At 43.3% G+C, this 23,631-nt stretch overlaps 1 protein-coding gene and 1 long non-coding RNA gene across 5 annotated transcripts in view; one reads left to right on the top strand and one right to left on the bottom strand.

Annotated features, from left to right (window-relative positions):
* Positions 1-7,869, bottom strand: part of Agpat5 (1-acylglycerol-3-phosphate O-acyltransferase 5) — a 60,223-nt gene extending 52,354 nt beyond the window's left edge. Inside the window, exon 1 of one of the 4 annotated variants that reach the window (XM_078030766.1) lies at positions 7,348-7,869. In XM_078030766.1, coding sequence (XP_077886892.1) covers positions 7,348-7,566 — 219 coding nt within the window. In that variant the 5' untranslated portion in view covers positions 7,567-7,869. The remainder of the gene's footprint in view (positions 1-7,347) is intronic. The other 3 variants (XM_078030765.1, XM_078030763.1, XM_078030764.1) reach the window with 3 other exon arrangements.
* Positions 7,870-7,884: 15 nt separating this feature from the next.
* The window catches only part of LOC120892036 (uncharacterized), a 31,124-nt gene continuing 15,377 nt past the window's right edge, over positions 7,885-23,631 (top strand). Inside the window, exon 1 of the long non-coding RNA XR_005736689.2 lies at positions 7,885-8,377. This is a non-coding gene — a long non-coding RNA (uncharacterized LOC120892036). The remainder of the gene's footprint in view (positions 8,378-23,631) is intronic.

The following is a 23,631-nucleotide window of genomic DNA, read 5'->3' as shown; positions in this document are numbered from 1 at the left end:
TGCCAACAGCAAGGAATGAGTCTGCCTTTCCCCCACATCCTCACCAGCACTTATTGTTGTCTTCATAATAGCTGCCATTCTGACTGAAGTGAGATTGCTAGAGATGATGAACATTTTTCATACATTTGTTGATTGATTATATATCCTCATCTGAGAAGTGTCTGTTCAGTTCCTTGACCCATTTATTCATTGGGTTATTTAGATTTTTTGGTGTTTAGCTGTTTGAATTCTTTATATACCCTAGAGATTAGTGCTCTACCTGATGTGTGAGGGGTAAAAATTTGTTCCCAGGATGTAGGCTCTCTATTCACCTGATAGATTGTTTCTTTTGCTGAGAAAAAACTTCTTAGTTTGAGTCCATCCCATTTATTGACTCTTGTCTTTAATTCTTGTCCTATAGGAGTCTTATTAAGGAAACTGGGGCCTAATACCACATGATGAAGATTAGGGCCTACTTTTTCTTCTATTAGACACAGAGTCTCTGGCTTAATTCCTAGGTTTTTGATCCATTTTGAGTTAAGTTTTGTGCATAGTGAGAGATAGGGTTCAATTTCATTTTGTTGCATATGGATTTCTAGTTTTCCTAGCACCATTTGTTGAAGATGCTATCTTTTCTCCAGTGCATGTTTTTGGCACCTTTGTCTAATAAAATTGTGATTTTGTGGGTTAATCTCTGTCCTTTATTCTGTACCATTGGTCTACCGGCCTGTTTTGGTGCCAATACCATGCTGTTTTTGCTCTGAAGTACAGTTTAAGTTCTGGTACAGTGAACCACCGGTTTCACTCTTCCTGCTTAGAATTGTTCTAGCTATTCTGGGTCTCTTATTTTTCCAGATGAATTTCATGACTGCTTTTTCTATTTCAGTGAGGAATGCCATTGGGATTTTGATCGGAACTGCGTTAAACTTGTAAAGTACTTTTGGTAGTATGGTCATTTTGATAATATTAATTCTGCCTATCCATGAGCAAGGTAGATCTTTCCATCTTCAAAGGTCTTCTTTGATTTCTCTCTTTAGGGTTCTGTAGTTTTCATTGTATAGATCTTTCACCTCTTTTGTTGATTACGAAGTATCTTTTTTTTTTTTTTTTTTGAGGATATTGTGAATGGGGTAGTTTTCTTCATTTCCCTCTCAGAGGATTTGTCACTGATATACACAAATGCCTTTGATTTGTGGGTGTTGATTTTATATCCTGCTACTTTGCTGAATTCATTTACTGGTTCTAAAAGTTTTCTGGTGGAGTTTTTTGGGTCTTCTAGTACAGAATCATATCGTCAGCAAATAGTGCTAGTTTAAGTTCTTCTTTTCCTATACTTATTCTTTTAATTTCTTTCATCTTGTCTAATTGTTCTGGCCAGTGTTTCAAGAATTATGCTGAATAGAAGTGGTAAGAGAGGGTATCCCTGTCTTGTTCCAGACTTTAGAGGGAATTCCTTCAGTTTTTTTTCCATTTAGAATGATGCTGGCCTGAGGCCTAGCGTAGATAGCCTTTACAATGTTGAGATATACACCTGTTATACCTAGATTTTCTAGTGTTTTGAACATAAAGGGGTGCTGTATTTTGTCAAATGCTTTTTCTGCACCTATCGAGATGATCATATGATTCTTATCTTTAAGTCTATTGATGTGATGAATTACATTTATTCATTTCCGTATGTTGAACCACCCCTGGGATGAATCCCACTTGATCATGGTGCACAATCTTTTTGATGTTTTTATATTTGATTTTCCAGAATTTTATTGAGGATTTTGCATCTATAGTCATTATAGATATTAGTCTGAATTTTTCTTTCTTTGAAGTGCCTTTGTTTGGTTTTGGAATCAGGGTGATATTGGCCTCATAGAATGAGTTTGGAAGTACTCCCTCTTTTTCTATTTCCTGAAAGAAATTGAAGAGTATTGGTATTAGTTCTTCTTTAAAGGTCTTGTAGAACTCGGCTGTGTATCCATTCAGTCCTGGGCTTTTCTTGGTTGGTGATCTTTGGATGGCTTCTTCTATTTCCTCACTTGATATTGGTCTGTTTAAGTTGAGTATATCTTCCTGACTCAATCTGGGCAGATCATATGACTTAAGGAATTTATCGATGCCTTCACTGTCTTCTATTTAATACTATTAGAGTATAAGGTTTCAAAATAATTTCTAATTATTTTCTGTATTTCTGTAGTGTCTGTTGTGATACTGCCTTTTTCATCGCGCATGCTGGCAATTTGAATTCTCTCTCCCCTTCTCTTCATTAGCATGGCTAAGGTCTATCAATTTTATTTATTTTTTCAAAAGAACCAACTTTTACATTTGTCTATTTTTTCAATGTTTCTTTTGTTTCGATTTCATTGATTTCAGCTCTGATTTTAATTATTTCTTGCCTTCTACCGCTTTTGCTGCTGATTTGTTTTTCTTTTTCTAGGGCTTTGAGGTATAGTGTGAGATCATTTATTTGTTGACTTTTTCTTCTTTTAAGGAATGAACTCCATGCAATGAATTTTCCTCTTAGTTCTGCTTTCATAGTGTCCCAGAGATTTCGCGATATGTTATGTCTGTGTTCTCATTTACTGCTAAGAAAAAAATTTTTAATCTTCTCCTTGATGTCTTCTGTAACCCATTGTTCATTCAGTAGCATTGTTCAGTCTCCATGTGATGCAGTATTTTTTATTTTTTATTTTATCATTGATTTCCAATTTTATTCCATTATGATCTGATAAAATGCAGGTAGTATCTCTACTCCTTTGTATTTGCTAAGAGTTGCCCTGAAGCATAGTATATGGTTTATTTTTGAGAAGGATCCATGTGCTGCTGAAAAGAAAGCGTATCCACTTGATGTTGGTTGATATATTCTATATATGTCAGTTAAGTCTAATTTATTGTGTTACTGAGCTCTACAGTTTCTTTATTCAACTTTTATTTGGAAGATCTGTCCAGTGGTGAGAGAGGTGTGTTAAAATCACCCAAGATTATTGTGTTGTGGTCAATTTGACTCTTGAACTTAAATTTGTTTGATGAACATAGCTGCACCATTGTTTGGGGCATATATATTTCTGATTGTTATGGTTTATTGGTGTATAGTTCCCTTGAGCAGTATATAATGTCCATCTTTATCCCTTTTGGTTAACTTTGGCTTGAAATCTACTTTATTATGATATGAATATGGAGACCCCTGCTTGCTTCCGCGGTCCATGTGAGTGGTATGATTTTTCCCAACCTTTCACCTTCAGTCTGTGATATCTTTTCCTATCAAATGAGTCTCCTATAGGTAGCATATTGTTAGATCTTTTTTTTAATATTTATTTTTTAGTTTTCGGAGGACACAACATCTTTATTTGTATGTGGTACTGAGGATCAAACCCGGGCCACACACATACCAGACAAAAGCGATACCGCTTGAGCCACATCCCCAGCTCCTTGTTTGGTCTTTTTAATCCAATCTGCTAGCCTATGTCTTTTGATTGGTGAGTTTAAGCCATTAACATTCAGGGTTACTATTGAGACGTGGTTTGTATTTCCAGCCATATTTGTTTATTTTTATTATTTAACTTGTTGGTTTTCCTCTTTGATTAATTTTTCTTTTAGTGTACTACCTCCCTCTGCTGGTTTTCATTGTTGTTTTTCATTTCCTCTTCATGAAATATTTTGCCAAGGATGTTTAGTGCTGGTTTTCTAGCTGTAAATTCTTTTAATTTTTGTTTATCATGGAAGGTTTTTATTTCATCTTCAAATTATGTATAATAATGTCTCAGCCCAGAAGTTATATTATCTCTAATTTATCAGGTTTCCAGTTTTGTTTCATTTTGTGGGTTTTTTTTTTTGGACTTTGTGGGGTATACTATCAGAAAATGATAATTTCAGAATTAAGAATTAAAATAATATTAAAACATGAATAAGAAACTGCTACTGATTCTGAAAATAAGACAACTAATCAAATGCTCTATTTATGGGATATGTGAAGGTAAATATATAATTAAGAAATGAAAATACTATGGAAAATGATTTTGAAAGTTCTCTTAGCATAAACAAGGTTTATGTATGCTAAATAAAGTAAAAACCTAATGTATTTTTTTTTAAAGTAAATAATTCAATAGGACATCCCTCTAGCAGGGTTATTGAACAACAAAACACTGAATAGGCAGAACCATGGCATTCACTACTGTCAGAGCTGAATGGTGGCCCCGGAAAGCACATCTATGTCTTAAGTCTGGGAGCTCATGAATGTTCCCTTATTTGGGAAACTGATCTTTGGAAATATTTATGTAAGAATCTTGACAGGAGCTGATCATCCTGGATTATGCGGGTAGACCCAAACCCAAGGACAAGTGTCCTTACAAGAGAAAGACAGAGGGAGCCGTGAATCAGAGCTGAAGACAATTCACTGTACTGGACCATGAGAGAGCAACTAGAGGGATGTGGCCTCAAGTCAAAGAATGTTGTCAGCCACCAGAAGCTGAAAGAGACCAAGAACACTTCTCCTCTGGGAGCATCTTCTTAGAGGGATTATTCCCTAGTCTGCATTTAAATTTCAGACTTCTAGCCTTGGACCTGTAAGAATAAATGTGTTTAAGCACCTAAGTTTGAGGTGTTCTCTATGGCAGTCGACCAGAAAATTATACACTTAAATCAATGCCTTTTTTTTTTCCTTTTAAATTTGATTTGACAGTATTGGGGATGGAACACAGGGCCTGGTTCATGCTAGACAACTGTTCTACTACTGAGCCACATCTCCAGGATTCCCGTCTTTTTTTTTTTTTTTTTTTTTTATTTTAGGACAGGGTCTCACAAATTGCCCAAGGTGAAGTGGAATTTGGGATTGTCTTGCCTCATGCACTACCATACCTGGCTGAATCAATGTCTCTCACAATAGTAAAAAGACTCATGTTTATTTTCAATGAATCTAAAATTAAGTGGCATGCACAAAATTTTAAAAATTCATTTTATATATTCCAAAGGAATAAAGAGTAAAGGTATACAGAGTTTCAGTACTAATGAGAGGCTCTGGAAGAACATAAAAGGATAAACAAGATATAAATAATAAGTTTAATAACATTGATTGAAATGTTCTCCTATCTCAAAGACACATATGAAAACAGGGAAGAACAGATGTCTACCTGACTCCAGTGGGATATCCAAGAAACTTGCTGGAAGCAGATCTTCCTGCCAAGAACAGGTGGTAAAATTCATGGACCTGCTTCCCTTCAGCTTATAAAATTCTATGCAAAAAAAAAAATCTCCTTTCAAATCTAAAATTAAAAGGCACAGAAGTGCCATTTTTAAAATATTTTCTAATCTGGGCTGGGGTTGTAGTTTGGTGGTAGAGCATTCACCTAGCATGAGTGAGGCACTGGGTTCAAACATCAGCACCACATAATAAATAAAGGTCCATCAACAACTAAAAAAATCTTTTTAAATATTCTAATCTAAAAATGCTTCTTCAGTGTGTATAACCTGATGAGTTTTATTTAAAAACTTATATTCTCTTAAATCACTAAAATTTCCTTCTGAAATGAGTCAACAGTATTTTAGACAGAATAAGAGGATCACCAACAGCCTTGTAAATGAAGACTGACAATTCAGTTTGTCAAAAAAAGAAAAGCTAAAATTTTAATCAAAACATCTCAAAGTCAATGGTGAAAAATAATAGATTAAAAATAAAAATAAGCTGAAAGAATGTCCCTATAAATCTTTTTCCTTTTTATATTTGAAGTTAGCTATTTAACTGTTCATAAACTGCCTCTGATGATCAGTGAGCAATTACACTTAGGATCCCTGACAAGCTTTATCAAGGGACACTCATTAAGTAAAATTTTGAATTATACAGCAGACATCCTTTCATGAATACATGAAGATTATGAATGGATATTGGGCCCTTTTACTAGAAATAACAGGGGACAAAATCAGTAAGTTAAATGTTTTAAAACCACTTGCTAGACTGTCCCAAGAATGACACATTTTAGTCAGCAATACACAAGGTAAAGCGTGTAATTTCAGAAATACTGTGAAGTTTTACAATAATTTAAACAAATAAATTGCTAACACAAAAGACTCCAATGTCTTATTCTATATTACACTGTGTGGAATACACTATTTTTTAGACAAAAGTAAAACAACCCATCACAGGTAGAACAAATTTTCCAAAAGGTGACTGACGTGTTCTGAGTTGTCATTTGATGCAAAATTAAAAACTTAACCATGATAAAACCATACTTTTAAACTAACTGAGTGAAGTAAGAGCCTGGGTGAACTGATCATCCTTAATTTGTGAAAATTTTATGTGAAGTCCATTTTAAAAGTCAATTTCCAAGAAACTATGATCTGGAACGGCGATTTTTCTTTTTTTCCCAGAAACGCTTAAAAGATACTGATTTAAATGGAGACCCTGGCCTCTCCTAGTTTCCTTCCCCACAAATAATCTCCAAGTGCAGCAAATTCAATAAGAAATCAATTGTTCAACTGCAAATCCAATGTAGCTGCCAGCTGACTACAGGATGAAAAAAAAAGAAATGCAGAAAGACTGGAGATGAAAGTCTCCGGGCGTCCCCACCTGACCCCCAGGAGGGATGGCGAGGGAAGAGGCTAATAGGGCAGGAAGAGGCTAATAGGGCACTCAGAAGAACCAAGAATCCAGCTCTTCTTCGAAACTGAGAAGTAAAAGGACAATTCACATTTTTAAGATATTTCACAAATTTTAAGACAACTAATGTTGTTAAGAGCGTCTACTTTTATTGTTTTGCAAGTTTAATCTACAAATCCTATCTGTATAGAGAAAGAAACTAACAGGGAGAAAGCAATCAGACCAAAGATCAGACCCACGTTCAGACCTAGTCAGAGCTGGCAGGAGCAGCTGTGTCTACAGTAAGGCTTCTACCGTAACAAATGTATTAATTTCCTAACCCAGCTCTCCCTTGCTCTGGGGAAGAACGCAAAACAGAGTTTTATTCATCCTCCAAATGGTAACATCAGTTGGCAAGAGGTCCTTTTAAAACGCACTTCTGAGTGAAAACGGATCCTGTTCCAACACTATCACCTTCTTGGATGAAATGCCAAAAACACCGGCCAAGTGCTTGCCCTACTTTAAGTGTCCATCTCACCTACTGTGCCAGGCACAAGACAGAAACACCAGCCCGGGCAGGGGGCGGGGACGCGGGCGGGCGACCCCGCTGCAGCCTCGGAACCACGTTACCACCGCCCCCGAGAGACCTCGGGGACCTGCCAGGAACCTCAGAGTGAAAACGAGAAACTCCCCCCCCCCGTGGGAGGATGGGTGCTAGCACGTGTTCTTGGGCTGGACCTGCCAAGAAGGCCAGAGGATCCCAAACCCCGGGCTGGGGGCTCCGGTGGACGCCGCGGGGCCAAGGGGCTCACCTGCACCCCGGTGTAGTTCTCGAAGAAGAAGAGCACCGTGCTCTGGTAGACCCAGTACAGCCGGTCGTCCACCGCCTGGTAGATGCGGGCGGGCAGGAGGGCGGACAGCAGCCGCCAGACCCCCCAGGCCAGCACGTAGGTGGGCGCCGAGCCCAGGAGCACGACGCTCGGCAGCAGGTAGCGCATGGAGTACATGTGGAGCACCAGGGACAGCAGCATCTTCCCGGCTCGGCGGCCGGGGCTCCGCCGGTCCTCCCCGCCCGGCGCCGGGCCTCAGCCGCGGCCGGCGCGCGGCCAATCACGGCGCGGGGCCGGGCGCGCCGCCGCCCCCTCACCTCCCAGGCCCCGGCCGCCGAGACGCCGAGCCCGCCACCCGCTCCCGGCCTCCGTCCCCAGCCGCATGGGCCGCACCGCCGCCGGGGCGCCGACTGGGAGTGCGGGCCGACGCGCTGCTCGTGGCCGCCGCGAAGGGGACGCGTGGCCCTGCGGAGCTCGCTGCTCAGGAGCGGTGGCACCCCTTGACCCTCGCCCGTCACTAGGTCCCCTGCCGGGGAGGGGCTCCGCGGCAATAACGCTTCTTCCTATTGGCCACCCGTCACCCTCGTCCCCTCCAGGGGCGTGTCTCTGCCTGGAAAGCCGCCCTCCGATTGGCCAGTTCCCACTGACGGTTGAGTTGAAACTGCCGCCCGGCTGCGCTGGGGGCGGGTCCTCGCCACTGCGCATGCTCCCCCCGCAGAGGGGCTGCAGATGCGCCTAGGGAGGCGGTGACTGGGAGCACCCGGGGCCAGGTGGGTGTGGGCCGAGCAGGGGCTAGCGCCCGTCTGCCCCTCGCTGGACCTTCGCCCAGCTGGTTTGAGCGACCTTCGGGCTGCCTGGAACACGCCCTCCTGCCGGTACGCCCGGGGGTCCCTGGGTGCTCCCTGCGAGCCCCTGGAGGAGCGCAGCCGCCGAGACGCGCGCGTTTGGGGAGCCCGGGAACGCGCCGGACCTCGTGTGTGTCGCGAACGTTGGTCCAGCGCCCTGTGGGAAGGTCAGCGAGACGCAGTTCGAATGGTGACAGTGGTTGTTCCGAGCGCTATCGAGGTCCCTGCGCGGACAAGTGGCAGGCGGCTTTCGGCCTCGTGGTCTGCTAAGGCCAGGCAAGGGACGCGCACCTCCTCGGCGTTGCCCAGCCAGCGCAGGAGATGGGCTGTTCCCGTGGGTCTCCCTAGGGAGTTGCACGGTTAGGCCTGTCTGCCTTCCATCACAGGAATGATGATAATGGCATGTCTGTGCGTAGGAACAGGATGTTTCCAACAGTTGATTTTATATTAGACCTTTGTAGATTTTTTTTTGGAGCCTCATATTTTGTGTGTGGTGCTTAAAGTCCTTACCTACACTTGGAGAATCTATAAAGTAAATGTTTTTGTAAACTGGGGAGGTGATAGACAAGCATCCACAGACCTTGTAGATCCGTCTGCCCTAACAAGTTGAGACTAGACTTCCCTTCATTAGGAAAATGTATAGAGACAGGCTGTCTTCACATTATAGTCAAAAGTGAATAAATGTGTCTGTGCAAATATGTTAATTTGGGGGAGTTATCCCCTCTTTTTTTCCTCTGTTTTCTCCTTTTCCATCCAGACTTCTTAATCATCAAGTCACATCCCATTTTCTGCTTCCTCATCTTGAGTTTTGCTTAATCCCTTTTGGTCAGAGTCCATTTTCCTTTTTCCACGGTTGCTGAAATGGTGCTGCCTTTTTCTTTTTTTAATCGTAGATTGACACAATATCTTTATTTTATTTATTTATTTATATGTGGTGCTCAGGATTGAACCCTGTGCTTCACACATGTGAGGCAAGCGTTCTACCCCAGCCAGAAATGGTGCTTCTTAAGGAGCAGACTGCTGGGCGCCTGGTTGACACTGGACACACTGATTCTTCTTTGTTCCTGGTGCTGCTTTTAACAGGGATCCACCTGGGATAGAAAGGGGAAAACAGGGTACCATGGGAGCATATGTCATGGAGAGCTAATTTAGTCTGGGGGCAAAGAAGACTTACCAGTGAAGTGATACAAAAGATGAAATTTTAGGGTGCTGTTAGCCAGACTGGAGCTAGAGTGAATTTGTACCTACCCTGATTCATTTTAAATAAAAATATTGAGATAGAGAACATTTTACCAAGGATGGTGCTAAAGTCAATAATCCTACGTATTGATTCCCAGGAGATATTGGAACCCACAGAGCCACCTGACAGAGTGAAGCAGAGCATTCTGCCTGGGGGATCTGAGGTCTCAGCCCAAGTTGAGAACCACGTATTGAGTGGAGGTCGGTAGCTGAGAGAGTGCTTATAGTGGGACAAACTTAAAAAAATTTAGATGCTCACTGAAATAATGCGCATATTCCCCTAACACATTATTGAGTTGATATTAAAGGGGTTTTAAGTTATAAATTTAAATAGTTATAAAGGAAATAGATTCTGATGAGTACCATTTTGAAAATAAAGTGGCTACAAAAATCTTAGATGGACCTGCAGGTCATTAGTATCATAGTGAATTTGTACCTACCCTGATTCATTTTAAATGTACTGAAGCCTTTTACCAGTTGGAAAGTTTGCCCTGATCATTATTCTCCTGAAAAATGCTTTTTATTCTTCTACCACAGGATTCTATCTTGGTGGGATATGCTTTTAAACATCAAAGTCATTGATGAAAGCATATCATCAGAGTTCTGAGTATCAAAGTTTCTTCTGCATTCAAGCATTAACTTTGTTAATGTCAAATGGTATGTCAGAATCTGATAAAGGGGGCCAGGATTGTGGCTCAGCTGTAGATCGCTTGCCTAGCATGCATGAGGCACTGGGTTTGATCCCCGGCACCACATAAACATAAATAAATAAATAAAGGGTATTGTGTCCATCTACAGCTAAAAAAATTTTTAAAAAAAGAATTAAAGAAAATCTGATAAGGACTTGCAAGTAAGAAAATGTATCAAAATGCACCTCAGCGCAGCCTTTATTAAAAGAAATCATCAGGCCATCTCTTGTCCTCAATGTTATTCTTTCTTGCTACCTGAGGAAGGTGCAATACAGTGTCATTTGGGGTGCTCTGGGTGGGAGCAGGGCCATTGTCCAGCACAGGTCTGGCTCCAGGACTCTGCTCAGGTTCAGCAGTCAGGAAGGCTGAACATCTGACAACTAGGTTTTACTGCATCTCTAATCTGTATTCTCAGGGTTACTCACAAACCTACACCAAAATAAGAGCCATATAGGATTTAATTGCAAAAATATTAAGACAAATGTACTATAAAAATATCAAGATAGAGAAAATTTTACCAAGGATGATGCTAAGGTCAATAATCCTACTATTGATTCCCAGGAGATATTGGAACCCACAGAGCCACCGGACGGAGTGAAGCAGAGCATTCTGCCTGGGGGATCTGAGGTCTCAGCCCGAGTTGACAGGAAACCTGTGGCCCTCAGGTGTATTGTAAATGGGCCACCCTAAGTGGTAACAGAAAGGTGCTATCTGAAACCAGTACCCTTAGAAGCCAAGGAAAGCCGCTGGTCTGAGTGTGAAAGAATGGAAAGATCTTGAACTGGGATACCTTTTATCTACTCACAGCTCCCATCACATTATCTCCCTCCCCCATTTTCCTTCACTCTTTCAGAAATAGTGGTTGTGAGGAGCATCCTGACCGCCGCAGGCTGCTGGCACCCGAGTTAACAGTGACATCCCCAATTCCCCTTTACTCCTGGGGCTTCTTTCTGGTCAGTTTCCACGCAAGCTTTTATTTTTCCTTTTATACAAATAAAACAAGAAAACATTCTTGTTCTAAAAGATTTAAACAGTAATCTGTTTGAATACTGAGTGAAAGTCTTTCACTTACATCCAGTTTTCTTACCCACAATTTCCACTGTGTGCTTTTCTAGTTTATGCAGCAGAGGTTTGGCAATCCGATGCCTCTGTTCCCCTCTTGAGATCACTAAGGCTTTCATTCAGATAAGCTCCCTCCTCATGGCCCACCTTCTTTGGGAGGAAGTTGACCCTCCTGAGGCAGGATCAGTCTAGTGCTTGCAGTGGGTCCCCACCCCCAGCCTGGACCTTGAGCCTCTCATGCTCACCAGGGTGCTCTCAGGTAACCTAAGGTACAGAGTATTTTTGCAGTGACACTGAAATGCCATTTACCTTCTCACTGGGCTGAATTTGCAGTGGTGGGTAAACTGCAGTGACCCCAAACTACACTAGTGCCACCTGTCCAGCACCACAGTCTCAGGGTGAGAAACCAAAACCACATTTCACTAGATGGTAACCTTGATGCAGCAGTACAAAACACTAAGTAGATCTCAACCCCTGGCTACAGATCTTTCGGTATTCCCCATGGCTGCATGGAGTATGCTGGAAGTGCTTGGGAGGCATAGTGAAAACATTAGCTCTCTGGAGGAAGAAGCCTCTAGGGCAGGCTGAACTAGCCATTTTGTATGTGGAATGTCATTTTTATTTGAAAGAATATCTAGCAGATAAACTGCTTGTCCATTTTGTCAAAAATGAACAATAGGATACCGTTTAAAACAGATAATAACTGCCAATAGGATTTTCAAGTGAATATTTGAATTTTGGAAAAAATATTTGCTCCCAGGAGTTTGACACCTTCCTACCACTTGAATTTTTTTTTCGAGGGGGGGGCGGGTGGAGGTACTAGGGATAGAATCCAGGGGTACTTTATCACTGAGCTACATCCCCAAAATATTTTTGAATATATTTTTTAGTTGTAGATGGACACAATACCTTTATTTTATTTATTTATATCGTGCTGAGGATCAAATCCAGGGCCTCACGCATAGTAGGCAAGTGCTGTACTACTGAACCACACCCCAGACCCCCAAAATATTTTTTATTTTGAGGCAGGGTCTTGCTAAATTCCTAAGGCTGCCCTTGAACTTGGGATCCTCTTGCTTAGCCTCCTGAGTAACTGGGATTTATAGGTGTGCACCACCATATCCAGTCCACTAGAACTTTTTTAAATGAGATGTGTGATAATAGTAATCATTGTGATTTTTCAATATTGTATGATGAAATGTGTTGACATTTAGATCTGTGTAACTCATCAAAAGATTTTTCTGAATACTCAACACATGGTGTTTAAAACATTTGGGTAAATGATTCTTTCCATGTATGTAATAGACTACTGTTTTTGGGGGGGTTGGGGTACTGAGGGCACTTAACCACGAGCCACATCTCATCCCTTTTTTGTATTTTATTTAGAGATGGTCTCACTGAGTTGCTTAGGGCTTCACTGAGATGCTGAGACTGGCTTTGAACTTGCAATCCTCCTTCCTCAGCCTCCCAGCTACTGTGGTTACAGCTGTGCACCACCGTGCCTGGCTAGATTAGTGGATTTTAACATAACAGTATGAAAATTTCATTAATGTAGTCTCAAAATCTATAAGTATTACTTAATTAAAAAGGCTACCAGTTCCTGGCTTTTAGTGTTGCACGAAATGAGAAGGGTCCCATTGTCTGAAAAGGCTACTGAAACTCTTCAACCAAAAACCAACCTGGCAGCAGACTGAATGGAGAAGCAGATCCAGAGTCCAGCTGTATTCATTTGCACCTGAGGCTAAGGAGATGGGCAGTAAACAAAACAGTGATACCTCCTGACTAAATGTTCTGGTTTTGAAAATATAGTTAATTTTTTTAATAAAAACGTCAGTTGACACATAACAGGTTATTGATTCTTTTTTTTTTTTTTTTTTTTTTTGTACTGGGGATTGAACCCAGGGGCATTAAACCACTGAGCCACATCCCCAGCCCACTGTTTTTTGTGTTTTTGTTTTTGAGATGAGTTTTGCTAAGTTGCTGAGGCTGGCTTTGAACCTTCAGCAGTCCTCTGCCTCAGCCTCCCTAGTTGCTGGGATAGCAGTGGTGCGCCACCACACCTGGCACCATTACTTTTAAAGGAATTAGTAAGTGCCGTGGTACAGGAGGTCTGTTTTTGAACAAAGCTGACATCCAGAACACTGCAGAAGGGAACAAGAAACCTGATGTGGGCCTCAAGCTACTGAATTAAGTCAGCCACAAGCTACAAGAGCAGACAGATCTTTATTGTTAACCCCACTTTGCGGTGGGTATTCCTTTTATCATCCACCCAGCCGCCCCCGCTAGAAGCCGAAAGACTCTTCTGTAGGCACCCCTGTTCCTCACCTGCTGGACCCACACAGACACTAAGGCGTCCATTCACTTAGTCAGGAATGACTGAGCGCTTACCCTGTGTCACCAACCCCGATCTAGTCAGGAAATAGAGCCGTGAACAGGCAGCTGAGGTCCCCGTTTTAGTGGGAGTTAGATGTCAGTGATGAAAGGCACATTGTACAAGACGTATTGTGTTACAGGGCAAATAGTGAATTCAAGTAGGGTGATGTTAAGGAGTGGCACCCTTAAATTGCCAGGCCAGGAAATGCCTCTCTAAAGAGGGGACATTGACATTAAAATGATGAGAGGAAGCAAGCCACGTGAGGACCCAAGATGAGACTTTCCACCTGAGGAAAGGGGACGCTCCCAGGACAGCACGCAGTCAGAGAGCATTGCTCTCCAGGGGCGTGACTCCTCATCAGTACATCTCGGGGCTTCTCTTCCCACCCTCGGTCCAGCAGTGAATTCCAGTGGTTTCACCACGGAATCCACGCCCTCTCCACCTGGAGGTGACCACGCTCACGAGGGACCATCACCCCTCCCCTGTGCAGTGAGTCGCCCCACACCAGTCTCCACAGTTCCAACTCACCCTCCCACGCACCCCATTTACTGGGCCCTCTACACACTAGCTGTTAAGGGTTGAATCATGCTCTCCAAATGCATGTGAAAAGTCCTACTGCCCTGGACACTGCAGCGTGACCTTGTTTGATGGAGGGTTTCATATGAGGTAACCAAAATAAAGTGAGGTCATTAGGGTAGATTCCAATCCTTTCAGGAAGGGCAATTTGGACATAGACTTGCAAGTGTGAGATGACTTGAGAGTACATGGGGAGAAGACCACCATCTGGAGGCCAAGGAGAGGCCAAGGTCAGAGCCTCCCCTGAGCCCACAGAAGGAGCCCCCCTCCTGACTGAAAGACAGGGCTTGGTGGGCCTGTGAGCCACCCTGTGTGGGTTCTGCTTTGCCAGCCCTGGCCAACTAACACTGGTGAGCAGTCCAGCCAGGACGTGGGTCCCCCGGGCGCACGTCAAAGAACCGTTGTGCATTAGGCTTGCTGAGTCCCTGGTCTGGCAGTGTCCACCAGGCATTTGTCCAAACCCAGTTAGATCCTCTGTGAAGCTGCTCAGACTTGGACCCCACCCCTGTACATGCCTCTAGACACCCCTCTGAAACCCTTCCAAGACCCTCCTAGCTACAGGGAGTGTCTAACTTGGTATTGCTTGTCATTAAGTTGCTCTGGAGGTCTTTCTGAAGAGCTGACCATCCTGACCTCTTGTCCTTTCAGTGCATCAAGCAGAAGGGGACTTCCCTATATCTGGAATGTTCTTCCCCCTAATATGGACATGTTTGTCCCTCATTTCTTTCCCAGTCTGCTCAAACGTATAAGAAACTATGCCTGACCATCCTAAACAGTAGGGGCCCCTATGTCACTACCCCTTGTAACAGGCACTGCTGTTTTCCCCAGTATCCACACTCCCCTCTATAATTGGATCCCCAACTTACCTAAGGATGTGACTGCTTAAATTGAAGGCTCTTCTTACCAGCTTCTCCTGTATTTTGGTGGTTTGACTGTACCCATGAAATGTAAAGGAAAGTGGCCTATTTGGCAATGGGATGTGTCTGTGTCTTTCTTGTTGGGGATGCATGTGTGATAGGTAGGGCTCCAGCTGCATTCTGGCAGGCACACCTAGAGGAGCAATAAAATTAAAAAAAAAAAAAACTTGAGATCCTGTCACTGTGGAGCATCACTGACATTGGATTTACTGCCTTCAGACTTCCTGAAAATTAAAAAGAAATAAACTTTTAACTTATTTAAATTTATTCTAGGTATTTTTAGGCATATAGTACCTCCATAATCACCGTATCATGCTTTATATCATATTCATTTCTGTGTGACATGTATTTAAAATCTGTCTCCTCAGTAGGATATAGGCTTGTAGAAAGGAGGGACTTTATTTTGGTTTTGCTACATTTCTACAACCTGGACCACTATCCAGCAAGTAACAGGTCATTAAAAACTTGTTGAGTAAATTCAAGAGTACCCGTGCACTTCAGGAAGATGTACCACATGTTTTCCTGGAGGCATTTCTACCCTGGCATGCTGCCACTATCTAGAAGCCTATGGGACACTTTCCCAGTCCATCCCCTTCCCTGGAGTGTTCCCCAGAGGACTGCTAAGTGAGCAGAGCTGGAGAAGCCAGCTCTGCCTGCAGTTGCCCTGCAGCCCCAGAGGTTGGCCAGAGACAGGTGATGGCCACGCAGAACTGAGCACTGGGCATAGAAATTGAGAACGTCAGTCATGATCACAGCCCTGGAAGCCCCCAGCCCCTGCGCGTGGATGCCTTGGAGGCAGGGATAAATGAACTTGCAGGGACAAAAATGTCACCTGTGCACAGCTCCTGGGCCTGGAGGAAAGGAAGAGAGAAGGGAGCTGCCCCACCCTCTCATGTGGTGGGCAGCTGACCAGCAGCTGTCCAGGCCCTCGATTCTTCACCACGAACTCTCTTTCCCTGATGCACTTGAATAGGCTCGAGTCCTTCATACCAGGTCAGTCCTGGCCAAGACTGGCTCCTCAGGGCAAGGCCTTCCTACCATCCCTCCCTGCCACCTTCTGTTCCAGCTTCGCCACACAAGCTTCTTTCCGTTCTTTAAATTAAGGGCCCTGCTGTCTTGTCCCTGGGCACCTGGGCTGTCATTGATGCTAGAAGGCCCCTCCTCCCCAGTGTATCCCCAGGACTTGGTCAAGTTTCCTCCCTGTGGCAGCCTGCTGGACCTCGTCCACCTGTTCCCCTGGCCCAGCAGGGCAGCTGCTCCTCCCACCCTCAGCCCCAGGACTGTGGTATTTGCTGGGTGGCTGAAAGGCCTGCAGTTTGCCTCTGCTGGGAGCACCGTGTCCCTTCCTCCTTTCCATGTTCTCCGCCCAGAGCTCTGTCCTCTGTGTGGCATTTCCAAGGTTTTCTCTGAACAGCCCTTGGGACTGAAGCACTCTGGCCATGCTGGCCAGGCCACTTCTGCCAGAGGGGTTCTGAGTGAGTCCACTTCCTTCTGTGGGCTCCGCTGATCCCATATCTGAAGACTTGTCTTGAGGTACCAACTTTTTTTTTTTTTTACTCTGCCTTCCTGACATCTGAGTCTGGACATTCTACAAGAATTTCAAATATTCTTAGCAGAATGTGCCACCACCTCCTACGACCACAATCCCAGTCCTCCTGAATCCCCTGAGTTTGGTGCCAAAAAACTGGAAGTTGGCTGATCTTCCTGTGCCTCCCTCTATGCAGGCCTGTCACCTGCAGCGCTCAGCTGGCTGGTGGGCACCAGTTCCTTTTTGAACAGATGCCTTTGGAGGTGCTGTCTGCTCTAAATGTAGCACCCAGGAGCAGGCGGATCCCTCCCTGCTCTCACCAGATCCCAGTGCTGGAGAGGGCACCTGCCAGCGTCACCTTCCTAGAACAAGTCTGACCTCACCCCTCTCCCCCCAAACCACAGTGCCTCCTCTTTCTGTGGATGCAGTCCTGTCACCTTGTGCACGCAAGGGCGTGCACAGTCTGGCCCAGCTTGTCCTTCAGCAGGTGCCAGGCAGGTATCACAAGGGACAGTCACTGCCTGCCCACTGAGGTCAGGTGTCTGATCTAACATTTGCTAGGAATTGTCCAGGATCTGATGCAAAATGCCACGTGGCATTTGGCCTGAATTTGCCTTTTTAAAAAAACTAAAAAAAAAGAAAAAAGTTTACACTTTTCCCTGCACTATTATTAGCTTTTAGTTATTGTCTAATATTATTTTCATCATTAGTCTTCATACTAAACAGTGTTGTTATATTTGGTATTTAAGTACTTTCATGCTTTAATTGTTGGAATCACCTTATTAGCCAGGTGAGGTGGTGCACACATGTGATTTCAACTACCCCGGAGGCTGAGAGGAGGATCACAAGTTCAAGGCCAACCTAGCAAGACCCTGCCTTAAATTAAAAAAAAAAAAGAAAGAAAGAAAGAGCAAAGAAAAGAAAAAAACTGAGGGTGCTACTCAGCGCTAGACGCTTGCCTAGCATGGGTGCGGCTTGGGTTCAGTCTCCAGCACTGCAAAAGAAAAAATGAAAAAGGAAAATCACTTTGTTTTTCCAAAGTTTATTCTTATATATCAAAAGTTCTCCAATAACAATAACAAGACTGCTAAGCTTCAACAATACCGTTCTCCTCCGTGTAATCTGATAATTTCTGTCAGTTACACAGGTCATTCTTCTCTGTTGAAAGCTGTGTGTTTGGAGTCACAGTTGTCTAGTTCCTTTCACTTCTGCAAAGCAGCCCACCCTGGAGACAGGCCAAGGACGACACGAGGGCCACCTGCTGATCCTCACTCAGCCTCCTGCTCTGCTGGAGAACCCCACAGTAATTCCCCTCTCCTCTGCCAAGAGGGTCCACAGCACTGCTCCCAGAACTGTCCCTCTGCACACAGGCTCCAGATGGGTGGCTCGGCCCCTCGAACCTTCCTGAGGGCCCCTCTGGACAGGCACCCACACTCTAAGCAGTTCAGAAGGACAGCTCCGCTTGTGCCAGCCCCGCGGTGACTTAGAGGCTCCATGCACTTCCGGGCTCCCTGTTTTCTTCATCACACATTAGTGCTATTTTTGTTCTCAAAACTTAAAGCCTGGATTTTTTTCAATGATTTTTTTTCTCTTTTGAAAATTGTGCCAATTTCTATTGTTTTCTTAGTAGCACAGTACTTTTGGACTTATCCTCTCTGCCAAGAGCTTTATTTATTAGTTAGTATTACAAATGGGAAAAAATAAAATAAAATCTTCTTCCACCTAAATCTTTCAAAGCCCGGATGTGTCTGCAGTTCTGCCTTTAATCCCAGGCCTTGAACAACAGTTTGGTCACCTTCACAGCATCATCTCACATATAGACTTGTTCCACATATTTAAGGTTAATTTTCCTTCCTAATCACTTCCTATTTTGTTGTTCATCCTTCTTTGGCCAAAACAAATAATTCACCGGTGGTTTTGACCTCACTGTTGACCACACTGGAGGCACCACATGCCAGTGACATCACACTGGGGGGAGAGGAGACAAGATCCTCAGCTTCAGGGAACCAGTGTGGCCCAAGGAGGGAGACAGATCAGACTTCCATCATCCAGCAAACCTGTTAAGGCCCAATTCTGTCACCCATCACAACTATATCACGAACACAGCAGTATCCTGGGGACCCTAGGAGGTACCCCACAGCAGGCCGAAAGGGAAGAGGAAGAAAGATTTGAAAAGTGACCACTCATTTATTCCCTCCCTCCCTCCTTCTCTCTCTCTCTTTCTCTCAAGTCACACAAGGCTAGCTTGGCAACCTGAGTCGTACAACTACACATAGGCACAGAGCAAAAACCCCCAGAGGAATCCTCTCTTTCTAACCAGAAAAAAGTCCCATGTTGGTTGGGGACACTAGGGATTGAACCCAGGGCCCTGTGCTCACTGCACAAGTGCTTTACCATTTAGCTTTGTCCCCAGACCCTTTCCTTATTTCATCCTCGCTGTGGCGGAGGCTGGCATGCACTTGCGATCCTCCTGCCTCAGCTTCCAGAGTAGTCTTTTTCCGCCTTAGCCCAACCATTGAGCCAGCTCACCTTGCAGAGGTACTCAGATAAAATCCCAAGAGAAATCTAACATCATGGTCAAAGGAACTGGAAGACAGCCTGGGAGTTCGGTGTTCTGGGGGAAATCCCAAATCCCAGAGAGAGAGAATCAGACTGGAGAATGGCTTCCCTGATGGTATCTGGAGTTCACCTGTGTCTCCGGCTCACTTGGAGCTGAGACGGCACAGACCAGGCCAAGGACACAGCAGTCTTGGAGAACCAAACCAAGCGGGAAACACTGTCCACACTGGCAAAGAGGAACTCGCTATCTGGAAGTGCTGAAGCTGCCAGGAGAGTCCACATCACCACGCAGCCCGCAGCGGCTCAGCAGAAAGTCAGGGTGTCCAAGCCCCCTGCAGAAGGACACAAAGACCAGATGACCACTCCTCCAGGGGAGAAACCCAACAAGCCGAGTTGCAAGACAGCTCAGATATTGACGCTAGCAGCCTGAAAGCAGCTATTTCAACCATGTTTGAACTAGATGAAAAAGACAGACATACAGTTTCTTTTTTTAAAAATATCTATTTATTTATTTATTTTAGTTTTAAGTGGACACAATATCTTTCTTTTACATTTATGTGGTGCTGAAGTTCGAACTCAGTGCCTCAAGTATGCTAGGCGAGCACTCTACCACTGAACCACAACCGCAGCCCCAGACATACATTTTCCACAGAGAAACAGAAACTACAAAAAAGGACAAAATGAGCATTTTAGAACCGAAAAGTACTACAATGTGAAAACATGAAAATTCACAGTCGAATGGAGATGTCAGGCACTAAGAAATGATCGTCAGAAATTACCCAGTCTGAGGTGAGGAAAGAGCAAAGACTGAGTGCACAATGAGCAGAGCCTTATGGATCCATGGGGGCAGCTTTGAAGTGGCTCACATTTACGTCACTGAGTCCTGGAGGAGAAAAGCAATCGACAAGTGCAGAAAGATTATTTGAAAAACAATGGCACGCTTAAATTCTAACAATATTTGGGAAAACATTAACCTTATTGAATCCTAATCAGGACAAACTTGAGAAAACTGGCAAGAAACAGCCCAACGGAAGAAACCCTGTAAAAGGAAGGGAGAGGGATGGGACAGCAAGGGAGGAGGAGAAGGCGAGGCGTGGAGGAAGAGCCAGGGCAACACAGATGGCAGGCAGAGTAGAAAACTGGAAGATTTCTCGTGGAAAAGCACAGAGACCCACAGACAGTGGAACTATTTTAAGCAGTGAAAAAAAAAAAAAAACCAGCAAACTACTCATCCCCCAAGAAAAACTCAGTCATTCCAAGTTCAATATGCATCAAAACTGTCTTCAGGGCTGGGCATGTAGCTCAGTGTGTCGTGCTGATCTCGCATGCAAGACGCTCTGGGTTCAATCCTCAGCACCACAACAAACAAACAAAAACCTCCTTCAGAAACGGAGACAAGATGCATTTGTGTGTGTGGTGGGATTCGGGGGTATGAGGGACTTAACAGAGGGGCGCGAGAACACTGAGCTACATCCCCAATCATTTTATATTTTATTTCAAGACAGTCTTGCTAAGTTGCAAGGTTTCCATTGTGATCCTCCATCCTCAGCGTCCCAAGTCACTGGGATTACAGGCATGTGCCACCATGCCTAACTCGAAATGCATTTTTTTCTTTCTTATGATTTTTAGAAATTACTCTTTTTTTTCCTACAGTTTTTATTGGTGCATCATAGATGTACGTAAGATGGATTTGTCCTTACTTATTACTATATACTCACAATGTAACAATACAGTTTGTCCAGGATCCTGTCCCAGCGCTTCCCCACCCCCTCCCACCTCACATCCCCGGTCTTCCTCCTCTACTGATCTCCTTTCCATTTTCATGAGATCCCCCACCCCACTCCCACCTTTCTTTTCCTTTTTCCTTTCCAGCTTCCACATGAGAGAAAACCTATGGCCCTTGACCTTCTGAGTTTAACTTGTTTCACTTAACATAATGGTCTCTAGTTCCATTCATTTTTCCATAAATGCCATGATTTCACTTTTCTTTATGGTTGAATGAAGCTCCATTGTGCCTATGTACCACATTTCTTTATCCATTCTTCTGTTGATGGACACCTAGGCTGGTTCCCTAGTTTGGCTATTGTGAATTGTGCCGCTCTAAACATGGGTATGCCTGTGTCGATGATGACTAACTCTTTAGGATAAATTGCAAGGAGTGAGTGGTGTAGCTGGGTCACGTGGTGGTTCCACGCCTGGTCTTTTGAGGAACCTCCACACTGGTTTCCATAGTGGTCGTACTAACTTACAATCCTTTTATTCTCCACATCCTCTCCAGCAATCATTATCATTTGTATTTCTATGACTACCATTATGACTGGTTGAGATAGAATCTCAGGATTGTTTTGATTTGTGGTCCCCTAATCACTATTGATGTGAACATTTTTTTCCATATATTTGTTGGCCATCTATTTTTTTCTTTTGGGAAGTATCCATTTATTCATTTGCCTATTTATTTTATTTTATTTTTATTTTTTGGCATTTTTTGAGTTCTTTGTATGTTCTAGATAGAGTAGCTAGCAGAGATTATCTCCCATTCTGTAGGTTCTCTTCATATTCCTTTCTTTTATGTGCAGAAGCTTTTTAATTTGAAACCATCTCATTTATTAATTCTTGTCATTATAGTCCCGTGGAGAAAGTCATTGCCTGTGCCTATATGCCAGAGTGTTGACTCTATGTAATCTTCTAGGAGTTGCATAGTTTCTGGTCTAATTCTGAGCTCTTTGATCCATTTTGAGTTGATTTTTGTGCAGGGTGAAAGATAAAGGTCTAGTTTCATTCTTCTACATGTGGATGACCTGTTGTCCCAGAAACATTTGTTTAAAAGGCTGTCTTTTCTCCAATGTATGTTTTTGGCACCTTCGTCAAGATCAGATGACTGCATCAGTGTGGGTTTGTCTCTGTGTCTTCTGTTCTGTTCCCTTGGCCCACATGTCTGTTTTATGCCAGTTTAAATTTCTTAAACAAAATTTGAAGTCAGGTACCGTTATTAGAAATACCAAGGTGCTCTAAGGAATTAAACACATGCTTCAAAGTGAGTGGGCAAAGCAAAAAACTCCATTTTTGCAGAAGGCTGTGCCCCCAGAGGGTGTCTGCTAACAAGTGCACTTGGGCGGTCAGTGTCTCCTGCTTTCATCCCTAAGGCAGCGCTGCCCTTTGCCCTACCTGGAGGAGCTCAGGGTTACGAGCTACTGGATTAGCTATTTTTAATATTGGAACAGACAAAGGGAAAGTCTACAATTAAAATGAGTTACAAGTGGATCCAATTAAAGCTAAATACTATATTCTGAAAACGGACCCCATAACTTACTATTTCTCACATTATGATGCCTCTAGCATTGCTTTTTTGACTCAGAATTGCCTTGGCTATTCTGGGTCTTTTTTCCTTTCAAATGAATTTTAGGATTTTTGTTTTGTTTTTCTGTGAAGAATGTCATTGGTATTTTAATGGAGATTGTATTGAATCTGTATGGCTCATTTGATAGTATGGCCATTCTGACAATATATACTTCTGGTATCCATGAACATGGGAGGTCTTTCCATCTTCTGAAGTCTTCTTTCCTCTCTTTAATGTTCCATAGTTCTCACTGTAGAGGTCTTTCACTCTTCCTTCATTAGATTTATTCCTTGATTTTTTTTTTGAGGCTGTTGAGAATACTGATTTCTTTCTCAGCAGATACATTGTTGGTATATAAGAAAGCTATTGATTTTTGAAAAAAATTTAAAAGAATTTGAGGCAGTGTGCTCTAAAAGAAATGCTAAGGAAATTCTTAATGATAAATATCATAGGCTATTTTTCTCCTTTTAACTACTTGAAAATGTGCATGATGGTTGAGAGTAAATAATGTAGCATCATAAAGAGAAATTAGTATACACAGTTACAAGCTGCAATCTGAAGATAGCCTTCCCAAATTTGTATGTTAAAACTTAAGTACCAGTATAATAGCACTGAGGTGGGACCTGCAGGAAGTGGGATTCAGTCATGATTCAGTCATGTCCTAAATGGGGTCAGTCACCTTATGAAAGAGCCATGAAGCTGCTATTATCCCCTTCTAGCCTGTGAGGCTGCAGCAGTAGAAGCAGAGAGTAAGACTTTGCCAGACAGGAACTCCATTGGCACCTTGATCTTGGACTTCCAAGCCTCCAGAACTGTGGGAAATAAATTCCAGCCTAAGATATCCTGTTATAGCAGCTTAAAATATTAAGCCAATTTTGCATGCTTTATATAAAGGAAAAGGAACTATAGCAGCCAAAATAAATTTCACATAAAAAGGAACAAAATTGGAAGGCCCACAGTACCTAATTTCAAGATTGACTATAAAGCTACAGTAATCAAGACCAGGAGTCTTGACACGGGAATGAACATAGATCAGTGGAATACAACAACCCAGAGATAGACCCACATTGATATGGCCAATTAATTTTTTTTAAACTAAAGTGTAAAGACAATTCAAAAGAAAATGATAGTGCTGTGACA

Source organism: Ictidomys tridecemlineatus, chromosome 14 (genome assembly GCF_052094955.1).
Source record: "Ictidomys tridecemlineatus isolate mIctTri1 chromosome 14, mIctTri1.hap1, whole genome shotgun sequence".
Lineage (NCBI taxonomy): Eukaryota > Metazoa > Chordata > Mammalia > Rodentia > Sciuridae > Ictidomys > Ictidomys tridecemlineatus.
The sequence above is the reverse complement of the archived record's forward strand: the minus strand, read 5'-3'. Positions and strand labels throughout refer to the sequence as shown.